The following is a 12,590-nucleotide window of genomic DNA, read 5'->3' as shown; positions in this document are numbered from 1 at the left end:
AAAATCTATGCTTCAGTTCCTCCAGGTGGAGAAGGTCGTACCATAGATAAGTTTGGTCGCCGTTTATACCAGAACTCTATGATGGCAAATAGAGTTCTTAATTACAGCTACATTTTTACATCCTACTTCAACCATTTTCTGAAGATTTTACCATCTTTTTACCCGGATATCTCTACCACTCGTCTTTCAGAATTTAAACTCATCCTTAAGACTCTTTCTCAATTACGACTCTTCATGTTACAAGCCTCATATGACGCATTTGAACTCTCATCTCGAGTATCGGCCTTTGCTGTAGCCATGCGTCGTTTAGCATGGTTACGTATTGTGGACATGGATCCCAACCTTCAAGATCGATTGGCAAATCTACCTTGTCAGGGAAATGAATTATTTGATGACTCTATTGAAGCAGCTACCAAGCGTCTTTCAGAACATGAACGCTCTTTTGCTTCCCTCATTCGACCAAAACCTAAACCTGCACCAACTAGAGGTTTCAAACAGACTCCACGTCGTTATACTCAGAAAACGACTCCTGCTTTTTCCAGACCTCCTCCTCGTCGTCCTCCTCAACAACAGCGACAACAAAAGTCTCAAACTCCTGCTGCTACCAAACCTGCTCAGTCTTTTTGACAATCTCAACATGAGCATTCCAATTTCTCTGTTTCCAAATTCTCCCCTCCCCATAGGGGGTCGCCTTTCCACATTTTATCACCAGTGGGAGCTCATTACATCAGATCTCTGGGTGCTTACCATCCTACGAGAGGGATACTCTCTTCGGCTACTTCAGGTGCCTCCAGATCGCCATCCAAGAGAGTGTCCTTCCAATCAGTCGCATCTTCCCCTTCTTCTTCAAGAAGCTCGAGCTCTGCTTCTCCTACGAGCTGTGGAGGAAGTTCTGCTCGGTCACATGGCTTCTACAGTTCATGTGTTTCCTTTTGCCAGACTTCACCTTCGTATTCCTCAATGGACACTAGCATCCCAATGGCAGCAATCCGTGGATCCACCAACTCGACTGATTTCCATAACTCCTTCATTGCGGAAATCTCTCCGTTGGTGGATGCTCTCTTTGAATCTTTCAAGAGGCTTGCTGTTCCACCCTCTTCATCATCAGAAAGTCCTCACAACCGACTCATCAACGTACGCATGGGGAGCTCATGTGGACGGTCTTCGCACTCAGGGTCTCTGGACTCAAGCAGACCGTCGGTGTCATATCAATCTGTTGGAACTCAAAGCGATATTCTATGCTCTCAAAGCTTTTCAACATCTCCTTCACGACATGGTGATTCTTGTACGTACCGACAACCAGGTAGCCATGTATTATGTCAACAAACAGGGAGGGACGGGATCTCACTCCCTCTGTCAAGAAGCCCTGAAATTGTGGCATTAGGCAATTCTTCACAACATCTTCCTCAGAGCTGTTTATATTCAGGGTCAACACAATTATTTGGCGGACAAATTGAGTCGTCTTCTACAGCCTCACGAATGGACACTCAATTCTCCTACTCTTCGCCAAATCTTTGCCCGTTGGGGAACTCCGCAGATAGATATGTTTGCGTCACCTCTCAACTTCAAACTGCCTCAATTTTGCTCCCGCATCTATGCCCCTCAACGTCTCGAAGCGGATGCGTTTCTAATGGACTGGAGGAATCAGTTCCTTTATGCTTTTCCTCCGTTTCCTCTGATTCTCAAGACTCTAGTCAAACTGAAGTCAGAACATGCCACCATGATTCTGATAGCTCCTCGGTGGCCCAGACAACCTTGGTTCTCCCTTCTACTTCAACTCAGCACCAGGGAGCCTCTTCTTCTACCAGTATTTCCCTCTCTACTCACACAGAGTCACAGATCCTTGCTTCATCCCAATCTGCAGTCTCTACATTTAACAGCTTGGTACCTTTCTGCATAACAGACTTTTCTCAATTTTCTCCGTCTGTTCAAGATATCTTACTTGCTTCCAGGAAGCCATCAACTAGACAATGTTATGGCCAGAAGTGGACTAGATTCTCTGCTTGGTGTTCTACACGTCACTTGCCACCCAGATCTTCCTCCTTGACATCTGTTCTGGACTACTTACTTCATTTGTCACAATCTGGACTTCAAACTACATCTATTCGAGTCCATCTTAGTGCTATAGCTGCTTTTCATCAGCCTCTGGATGGAAAACCCCTTTCTGCACATCCTATGGTTTCTCGCTTTATGAAAGGACTTCTCAATCTCCATCCACCGCTTAAACCACCTCCAGTGGTTTGGGATCTCAATGTTGTTTTAGCTCAACTTATGAAACCTCCTTTTGAACTGCTTGACAAAGCCCACCTCAAGTATCTCACTTGGAAAGCTGTGTTTTTGATTGCCCTCACTTCTGCTCGAAGAGTCAGTGAGCTACAAGCTTTGGTTTCAGATCCACCCTTCACAGTTTTTCACCATGACAAGGTGGTCCTCCGTACTCATCCTAAATTCTTACCTAAAGTTGTTTCAGAATTTCACATCAATCAGTCTATTGTTCTACCTGTGTTTTTTCCAAAGCCTCATTCTCATCCTGGAGAAGCCGCTCTTCATATCTTGGACTGTAAACGTGCTTTGGCTTTCTACCTCCAACGCACTCAACTTCACAGAACATCTCCTCAACTTTTCATCTCATTTGATCCAAACAAGTTGGGACGTCCTATATCAAAACGCACAATCTCCAACTGGATGGCTGCTTGTATTTCTTTCTGCTACACTCAGGCTGGTCTTCCTCTGCAAGGTCGAGTGACTGGCCACAAAGTTAGAGCTATGGCGGCATCTGTAGCTTTCCTTCGATCAACTCCTATTGAGGAAATCTGCAAGGCTGCCACTTGGTCCTCGTTTCATACTTTCACCTCTCATTATTGTCTGGATACCTTATCCAGGAGGGATGGCCACTTTGGCCAATCTGTTTTGCAAAATCTTTTTTCATAAATTGCCAACTTCCCTCCATCCCTTTTTTACTTAGCTTGGAGGTCACCCATGTGTGGGAATATGCTGCCTGCTTGTCCTGGGATAAAGCACAGTTACTTACCGTAACAGTTGTTATCCAGGGACAGCAGGCAGATATTCCCACAACCCTCCCACCTCCCCTAGTTGGCTTCTTGGCTAGGTATCTGAACTGAGGATCCTCTCAGGAGATGCGCCCCCTAGTTCAGGCGGGAAGGCACGCGCGCATGCGCGGTGCAGTGCTCGAAAGATCGAGATCTTCAAGCAAGTTTGCTTTCGAGGCTGTCCGCTGCGGGGCTCCGTCGGTGACGTCACCCATGTGTGGGAATATCTGCCTGCTGTCCCTGGATAACAACTGTTACGGTAAGTAACTGTGCTGTCTGGTCAGACGTTCTTCATAAGGGATGTCTTTAGGACTTAAAGTCCTGAGACCATCCTAGTGGCCATTCTCTGGATTGACTCCATTCTCTTCACATCCTTTTGATAATGTGGCCTCCAAAACTGGACACAGTACTCCAGGTGAGGTCTCATCATAGATCTGTATAACGGCAATATGACTTCAGGCTTTTGGCTGATAAAGCTCCTTCTGATGCAATCCAGCATTTGTCTTGCCTTTGCTGAAGCTTTCTCCACCTGATTGGCAGCTGTCGTATCTTCCCGGATGAGAACTCTCAAGTCCCTTTCTGCAGTGGTTCTTGCTAAGTTTTCACCATTCAAGGTATATGTTCTACATGGGTTTCCGCTCCCAAGGTGCATCACTTTACACTTTTTGGCATTAAAGTTTAGTTGCCAAGTATTGGACCATTGTTCCAACAAAAGCAGGTCCTGCTCCATAGTGTTGGGCCTGGTTGCGTTATCAGGTTCTGTTGCTCTGCCCACAATGTTTCATAGTATAGCATCATCAGCAAATAATGTAATTCTGCCTCGAAGTCCTTGAGTTAGATCCCTAACAAAGATATTAAATTGCAACGGGCCCAAGACCGAACCCTGTGGCATCCCGCTGGTCACTTTTGACATTTTTGAGGGAATACCGTTCACCATTACTCTTTGAAGTCTGCCTCTAAGCCAGTTTTGTACCCATGCTGTCAGTGTTTTTCCTAGTCCTAATGAGTTCATCTTGTTCAATAACCTACGATATGGAACACTATCAAAAGCCTTGCTAAAGTCTAAATACACGACATCCAGGCACTCGCCCTCATCCAGCTTTTTTGTTACCCAGTCAAAGAAGCTTATCAGGTTGGATTGATAAGACCTTCCCTTTGTAAAGCCATGCTGGTGGGGATCCCTTAATCTTTCATCATCCAGAAATGTGTCCAATCTGTTCTTGATCAATTTCTCCAAGAGTTTACTCACTATCGATGCGAGACTCAACGGTCTATAATTTTCAGCCTCTGATCTGCATCCTTTTTTGTGGAGCGGGATAACATTGACAGTTTTCCAGTCCAGGGGAACTTTTCCCTCGCTTAGGGAAAAATTGAAGAGCCCAGCTAACGGCTCTGCCAGGACATCACTCAGTTCTCGAAGTACTCTAGGGTGTAGATCATCCGGGCCCATAGCTTTGTTTACTTTTAATTTTGATAATTCTTGGTAGACTTCACTTGCAGTAAATTCCATGTCCCGGAATGGGTCCTTCAAATTTCCCTTTGCCTGTAACTGAGGACCGGATCCTGGTGCTTCGCAGGTGAAGACTTAACAGAAGTAGTTGTTGAGTAGTTCTGCTTTGTCTGCGTCCGAATCTGTAAAGTTGCCGTCAGGTTTCTTTAGGCGCCCAATACCGCCTGTGTTCGCTAACATATTTAAAAAAAGATTTCTCCCCGTTCTTTACCTGCCTAGCTATGTTTTCTTCCATTTGAAGTTTGGCCTCTCTGACTGTCGTTTTGACTTTTCTGGATTTGGCCAGATAGGTTTCCTTAGCTTCTGGTCGTTGTGATTGTTTATAGTTTACGAAAGCTTTTTTTTTTGCTTTACAAGTTCTGATATCTCCGCGGAGAACCACTGTGGTCTATTTTTTCTGCGTCCTTTGCTCTTGGTTTTGATGTATATCCTAATCTAATCCTTAGGTTTGTATACCGCATCATCTCCACGTTCGTAGAGCTCGACGCGATTTACAGTAGGAGAAATAGGAAGGAACTTCAACAGAGGGTTAGAGGTAGAAGTGTGAAGAAAATTTAGAGGATTTGGGATGCCAAGATATAAGAGTTTCCTTGATTCCTAAGTTGGAGGAAGACTTACATTTTTTGAGAAAAGCCAGGTTTTCAGATGTTTGCGGAAAACTTGGAGAGAGCTCAAGTTCCGAAGAGGGGAAGTAAGGTTGTTCCAAAGCTCAGTGATTTTGAAGTGGAGGGATGTCCCTAGCTTTCCTGTGTGGGAAATGCCTTTTAGCGAGGGGAAGGATAGTTTTAATTTGTGGGAGGATCTGGTGGTATTAGGGTTTGAGGAATTCCAAGAAAGAGGGATAAAGGGAGGGAGGATACCATATAGGATTTTGAAAGCTAAACAGGCGCATTTATAGTGGACCCTGGCGATTATCGGAAGCCAGTGGAGCTTGGCCAGGAGCGGGGAGACATGGTCAAATTTACTTTTAGCGAAGATGAGCTTGGCCGCGGCATTCTGAATCCGTTGGAGTCTGTGGAGGTTTTTCTTATATGTTGGTTTCTCCTTACAGGGTAGATTTCAGAGTCGACCATAGTTCCTCCACATTGTCTTTTGTGCTCAGGTTTTGCAGCGCTTTGTAGACATAGTCCCCCATGCCCTGAAAGTTAGTTCCTTTAAAATTTAGGACCTTGGTCAATGTGTTTGACTTAGTGAATCCTTTCTTGAAGTGGAACCAAACCATGTTGTGGTCGCTGGATGCCAAGGTGTCTCCCACCGATATCTCTGTAACACTGTCTCCGTTTGTGAGCAACAGGTCCAGGATTGCCTGGTCCCTGGTGGGTTCCAATATCATCTGCTTGAGGTGTGCTCCTTGCAAGGAGGCAAGTAGCCTCTTGCTGCCGCTGGTTGTAGCGCAAGGTTTGTTCCAGTCCACATCGGGCATATTAAAGTCTCCCACTAGTACTGTATCTCCATGCAGTGTGATGGTCTCAATGTCATCCATTAGTTCATCGTCTGCGCCCTCCTTTTGTCTTGGTGGTCTGTATATAACACCAAGATATAGGCATTTGTTATTGCCCCTGGCAAGGTTCACCCAGAGGGATTCTCCCGTATACTTGATGTCTGTGATTTTAGTGACTTTGATGTCATCTCTAATGTACAAAGCTACCCCTCCGCCTGATTTGCCCTCTCTGTCTCAATGGAGTAAATTATATCCTGGTATGAGCATATCCCATCCGTGGGACTCCGAGAACCACGTTTCTGATATCGCCACTACATCAAGGTCGGCGTTTCTCATTTCCGTTTCCAGTGCCAGTATTTTGTTGCCCAAGCTACGGGCATTAGCATACATGGCTGTCCATTCTATCTTTTTGCATGAAGTGTTTTCTGACTGAGATAATTTGTCCCCTTCATTCTTGCCTTTGTTCCCCTCAATCTTGCCTTTGTCCCCTCCAATCTTGCCTTCGTCCCCTCCAATTTTGCCTTCACTTTTGCTCTGGAACGTGTTGCCAGAGGTTGTGGTAAGAGCAGATAGCGTAGCTGGTTTTAAGAAAGGTTTGGACAAGTTCCTGGAGGAAAAGTCCATAGACTGTTATTGAGAAAGACATGGGGAAGCCACTGCTTACCCTCAATCAGTAGCATGGAATATTGTTCTTCCTTGGGTTTTGCAGCTTAGAGCAAATTGGATCTAATATAGATGTTTCCAAGAGACTTGAAGAATATATAAAAAGGCCTACCATAGGCTAGCTTAAGTATGTCTATCTTCAATGTTAGCTATGAAACAAAATAAGCTACTATCTTTTTCTAAACCATAAATTTACTTGTGGTAAGAGACAGGCGTATCATAATCGTGGGTGATCAGATCATAAGACCTCTTATAATTTCCATATTATTTCAGGTCCACATCCTGACTCCAAATTTTAATCACCTATGCCTGACCCATCCTACCTATTTTGTGTAAAAAAAAACTACAGAACCACATCTACAGGTGTGTGCTTCATGAGCTGTATCATCAAAATATATTGTATAATAATGAAAAACCAAAAGATCAAAAAACCACTAGTCACAAAAATGTTAAATATCAACCCTCAAATTATATGTGAAGAGGGAAAGCAACACTTATCTCAAATGGTATAACCCATGAACCAGCACTGGTTGAGAATGTACAACTCCATATTAGACCCAATTTGCTCTATGCTACATGTCATTCTGAGTAGGATGATTATACAATAAGGAAGTCCTCTTCTTGGTTCTCCTTGGGTTTTGGCCAGGTACTAGTGACCTGGATTGGCCACCATGAGAACAGGCTACAGGGCTATTCTTATGCTCTTAGTCAGTAAGAGGAGTTTAAACTGTATTCGGAAGCGGATTGGGAGTCAGTGAAGTGACTTGAGGAGAGGGGTAATGTGAGCGTGGCAGTTCTCATAGAATAGGAGTCATGTAGCAGCATTTTGAACAGATTGAAGGAGAGCAACGGTTGAGCAGAAGACATGAGAGAAGTGAGTTAATGGTATTTGCGGTGTACAAGTGAGTTTTATGTTATGTTATGTTAGGTGATGAGAGCGTGGATAAGTGTTTTGGTAGTGTGCTCGGAGAGAAGAGGTCGGGTTTTGGTAATATTATAGAACAGGAAGTGACAGGCTTTAGCAGTTTGTTAGATCTGAGATGAGGACAGGGAGAAGTCATAGATTACCCAGAGGTTGTGAGCTGACAAGACAGGGAGGAGGAGAGTGTTAGCCACAGAAATAGAGAACGGGGGGGAGGTGGGGTTAGGCAGAAAGATAAGGAGTTCAGTTTTAGATGGCGGTGAGATATCCAAGCAGCAATGTTGGACAGAGAGGCTGAGATTCAGACCTGAATTCCTGTGGAAAGGTAGATCTGGGAGTCACCAGCATGGAGGAGATCAGTATACCGAGAGATCTGGTATGTATGGAGAAGAGGAGAGAGCCCAAGATACAGCTTTGAGGTACACCGATAAGACAGTGGGATGGCAGTAGAGGAAGATCCACCATAACATGTACTGAAAGTATGATGTTGACATATAGGAAGAAAACTAGGAGAGAACAGAACCCTTGAATCCCATCGAGGACAGCATATCGCAGAGTATATGGTGATCAACAGTATTAAAGGCAGCAGACAGATCAAAAAGGATGAGGATAGAGTACTGGCCAGGAGCAGGTCATTAGCGACTTTAGCAAGGGCAGTTTCCGTAGAATGAAGGGGCAGTTTCCGTAGAATGAAGAGGGCAATCAAAGTATCAGGCAAAAATATTAGAGAACCTCTACCATATATATACACACAATCCACCAACCCCCAATGCACCACATCAACAGAAATAAATATGTTAACATTCATCTGGAAATCTAGCAATTTGCTAAGAATGTAAGAGCAAGGGTCCATCTAGCCTAGTATCCTGCTTCCAACAGTGGTCAACAATCCCAATATGTGGTAGCAATATCTCAGAGATAAACAGTGGCTTTACCCAGGTCTGACCTTAATAGCTGTTTATAGACTTTTCCTCCAGAAATTTGTCCAGACCTTTTTTTTAAACCCAATTACATTAACTGCTTTTACCACTTGCTCCAGCAATGAGCTCTAGAAAAAATAGTTTCTCCTATTTGTTTTAAGTATGCTATTATGTAACTTCACGGAGTATCCCCTAACCTTTGTTCTTTTGATAGGCGAAATAATCGATTTTGTATTCAGAATTTTACAGACCTCTCATATCCCCTTCAGCTTTTTCTAAGTTGAAGAGCCCTAATTTTTAAAGTCTTTCCTCAAATGAGTCATTCAATTCTCTTAATTATTTTGGTTGCCCTACTTTGAATCTTTTTCAGTTCACCATGTCTTTCTTGAGATGCAATGGCCAGAGCTGCACATAATGCTCAAGGTGTGGTCTCACCATGGAGTGATACAGAGGCATTGTGATACTCTTTATTTTGTTCTCTACTCCTTTCTTAATAATTTCTAGCGCTGCATTTTTGTCCATTATCATTTACTAAACAGAAGATGTCCTCATATTGTCCACAATGGCACCTAAATCTTTTTCCTCGGTGGTTACTCCTACAGGCCGATACTTAGAACTTCTGTGCTGTTCTCTACAGCAGTGTTTTTCAACCTTTTTTGGGCAAAGGCACACTTGTTTCATGAAAAAAATCACGAGGCACACCACCATTAGAAAATGTTAAAAAATTTAACTCTGTGCCTATATTGACTATATATAAAGTAATTCTCTTGAATAGGAATCAAATAAACACAAAGAAAGTCTTTATTATTATTACTTTATTATGAAATATTAAGTAAACAGAATAGTGAAAAATTATAAAATACTTTATTCAGTGCGAAACCTGGGCCTGTTTGGCTGAACACAAAGCTGATATTCTGGCTGGAATCGAAGAAAGACACACATGTAGCTCTTCGTCAACAGCTCTCAGTCTCTCTCTGTATTTGGTTTTTATAGCATACAAAAATAGACAAATATACCCTCCATCCTTTTTATTAAACCACAATAGCAGTTTTTAGCGCAGGGAGCTGCGCTGAATGCCCAGCGCTGCTCTTGACGCTCATAGGCTCCCTGCGCTAAAAACCACTATTGCGGTTTAGTAAAAGGTGACCATATTGTAAAATATAGACAGCAGATATAAATTCAGAACTGTGCATAGTAAGTGAAGGGAAGTTTTCATCTCTGGGAATTTACCCAGTTAACTATTAAGTTATTTGGGCAAATTCCTTTGAAAACTGTGGTAATACTGCCTCCACTTTGCTAAATTTAAAATAAAATCATTTTTCCTACCTTGTCTGGTTGCACTTTCTTCTTCTGACTGTGCATCCAATCTTTCTTCCCTTCTATCAGCCTGTATGCTTTCTCTCCTCCACACCTCATTCCCTCCCCCAACTTTTTCTTCCTCTCTCCCTGACCTTTCTTTCTTTTTTTCTGTTTCTCTTCTTTCCTTCTGTTTCCCTGCCTGCCCCCTTTCTTTCTTTCTCCCTGCCGTTCCCCAAGCCACTGCCACTGCCGCTGCCATCGGGAAACAGGACCCACCAATGGATAACAGGCCCCAAAGCCGACGCCGACGCATGCTCTCCCTGACGTCAATTCTGCAATCGGAGAGGAAGTTCCGCCCAGCCAGGCAGCGATTGGCTGGCCCGAACTTCCTCTCCGACTGCAGAATTGACATCGGGGAGAAGAAGACTTATTGGCTCGATAGATTAGATCGCCAAGACAAAGTGAGTCCTGGGTGATCGACTCACTTTGCCTTGGCGAGCTACTGGCACCCCTGCCTCGGGCTCCCTGTCAGCTCCGGGCCCCTGAATGCAGGACTGGTAGTACTGCCCTGATGGCGGCCCTGCAGCACACCAGGCAACATCTCGCGGCACACTAGTGTGCCGCGGAACAGCGGTTGAAAAACACTGCTCTACAGCACAGGAGAATACCAGGGGAACAGCACTAAAAAAACGATTTCCTAATATTCAGTATTAATAGTATGAAATTCATATGCACGCTGTTAGTATTGAGCATTGAAAAGTTGTTATTCAGTAAGGAGGAGGGAGGTGTATGTGGGGTATTTTGAATTAGTTGCAGTCGACGGATTTCCTTTTGGGTTATTTCATGGTATAGTGAGTTTTAGTAATCTGTGGGTGAGATGATCAGTGAATGGATTAGAGTTTTATGGAGGCAGGTTCTAGAATGGAAGTTATGGAGCGAATTAAACGAAGTTTGTAGAAGCAGATTTTGGTCAGTGAGCTTATTTGGTCATGATAGGTGAGATCTTTATCAAAGAAGATTCCTAGTAGTTTTGGTTTGGATTCAATTTGGAGTGGGGTGGAGTCAATGCATATTTGTCCAATTAAGGAGTTGTTGTTTTTGAATGGAAATAGGATCCCTCGTGATTTTGCTATGTTCAATGAAAGTCTATTAGTTCGTAGCCATAGGCTAATTTTGTCCAGTTTGAGATTGATTTCTCGGATGTCATTAATGTCTGCTGGGTTGAAGAAGTTGGATATCATCAGCATAGGCGAAAGGAATGAATCAAATAGATTGAGCTAGAGTCAAGAGGGGGGGCTAAGAAAATATTGAATAGTAGGGGGGAAAGAATAGAACCTTGTGGAACACCATAGGTTTGAAAGATTGAGGAAGAGGAGGTTCCCCCTGTTCCCTGGAGGGGGAATATTTTGAGGGAGATTAATGTGTCTTTTACTGTAGTAGTTTTTTGTTGTTTTTTTTAATTTAAATAATCGCGCCGTATTTTTTGATCATACACCTTAGCTATAATTTGGGTTTTCTTCCTAAAGTGCATCACTTTGTTTGTGTACATTAAATTACATCTGCCATTTGGATGCCCAGTCTTCCCGCTTTCGAAGTTGGTCTGCATGTGTTTTAACAACTTTGAATCGTCTCATGCCGTTTGCAGATTTCATTGCGTCATCCATTTCCAGATCATTTATAAATATGTTAAAAGCAGCGGTCCTATGCAGATCTGGGGGAACTCCACTAAATGCATGTGCTTTCTTCTTACTCTCTGCCACATTTGTTCTGTATTCTGGCCTCTGATCAGTAGCAGAGACAGGTCTGAAACCTAGTGAGTCTCTGCCCCAGACTGTCAGGCTGCAAATGTGCTTCAGATTGTATGTGATTATGTAGCTGACAATGGTGCTTCTCTCTCCTACAGTGCAGCCTGTTGCAGAGCCCGATTCAGACAGGTAAGCTTCCACTTTGTTCTCTTTCTATGACTTTGGTGCGTTTCCATTTTTTCTTGCTGACTGCATTCATTTCTTGCTGCTTTTTTGTGTTCTCTTCACTTTCTTTCTAGTTGAAACACTATACTATGGAGTAAAAGAGGAGAGTTTTATGGACAGAGTGTTTTTTCCTATTGTTTTAGGGTTGGAAGTTGATTCTGAAAGCTGTTCAGAGAAACATGTGTCTAAATGTCTTTTTTTTTAAATGCAGTACGATATCACAAGCCCTGCTGGGCTATTCAAAGCCATGGTGGGTTGTTTGGGGTTTTTTTTAGAAAGTATTTGTTGTAAAGAAATGCCTTTGACTCAGGTTGAACATGAGTGTGGAACAACACAGTAACATAGAAACATGACGGCAGATAAAGGCCAAATGGCCCATCCAGTCTGCCCATCCACCGTAACCATTATCTTTTTCTCTCTGTGAGAGATCCCATGTGCCTATCCCAGGCCCTCTTGAATTCAGACACAGTCTCTGTTTTTACAGCATAAACTTTCAAGATTACATGAAAGAAGCACTGAGAAAGCATATGGAGTTGAAATGTTTCTTGTTGATGCAGAATGCTAAAATGTGGAGGAACTTAATGTGCAGTGCCCAAACCTGACCTAGTTGCTCAGTGATGGTTGGCTTTCCAGAGTATCTACAGAGATAGACATGGGGGAAGCCACTGCTTTCCCTGGATCAGTAGCATGGACCATTGCTACTGTTTGGGTTTCTGCCAGGTACTTGTGACCATGAAGACGGGATACTTGACTGGATGAACCATTGGTCTGACCCAGTACGGCTGTTCTTATGTAAAATACCTGTACAGGAGATA

General features: G+C 43.4%; 1 protein-coding gene across 2 annotated transcripts in view; it reads left to right on the top strand.

The window, feature by feature from the left end:
* The window catches only part of RETREG2 (reticulophagy regulator family member 2), a 75,303-nt gene that overhangs the window by 24,344 nt on the left and 38,369 nt on the right, over positions 1 to 12,590 (top strand). For both annotated transcript variants that reach the window (XM_033945806.1, XM_033945807.1), the window contains exon 3: positions 11,709 to 11,739. In XM_033945806.1, coding sequence (XP_033801697.1) covers positions 11,709 to 11,739 — 31 coding nt within the window. The remainder of the gene's footprint in view (positions 1 to 11,708; positions 11,740 to 12,590) is intronic.

Source organism: Geotrypetes seraphini, chromosome 5 (genome assembly GCF_902459505.1).
Source record: "Geotrypetes seraphini chromosome 5, aGeoSer1.1, whole genome shotgun sequence".
NCBI lineage: Eukaryota > Metazoa > Chordata > Amphibia > Gymnophiona > Dermophiidae > Geotrypetes > Geotrypetes seraphini.
The sequence above is the reverse complement of the archived record's forward strand: the minus strand, read 5'-3'. Positions and strand labels throughout refer to the sequence as shown.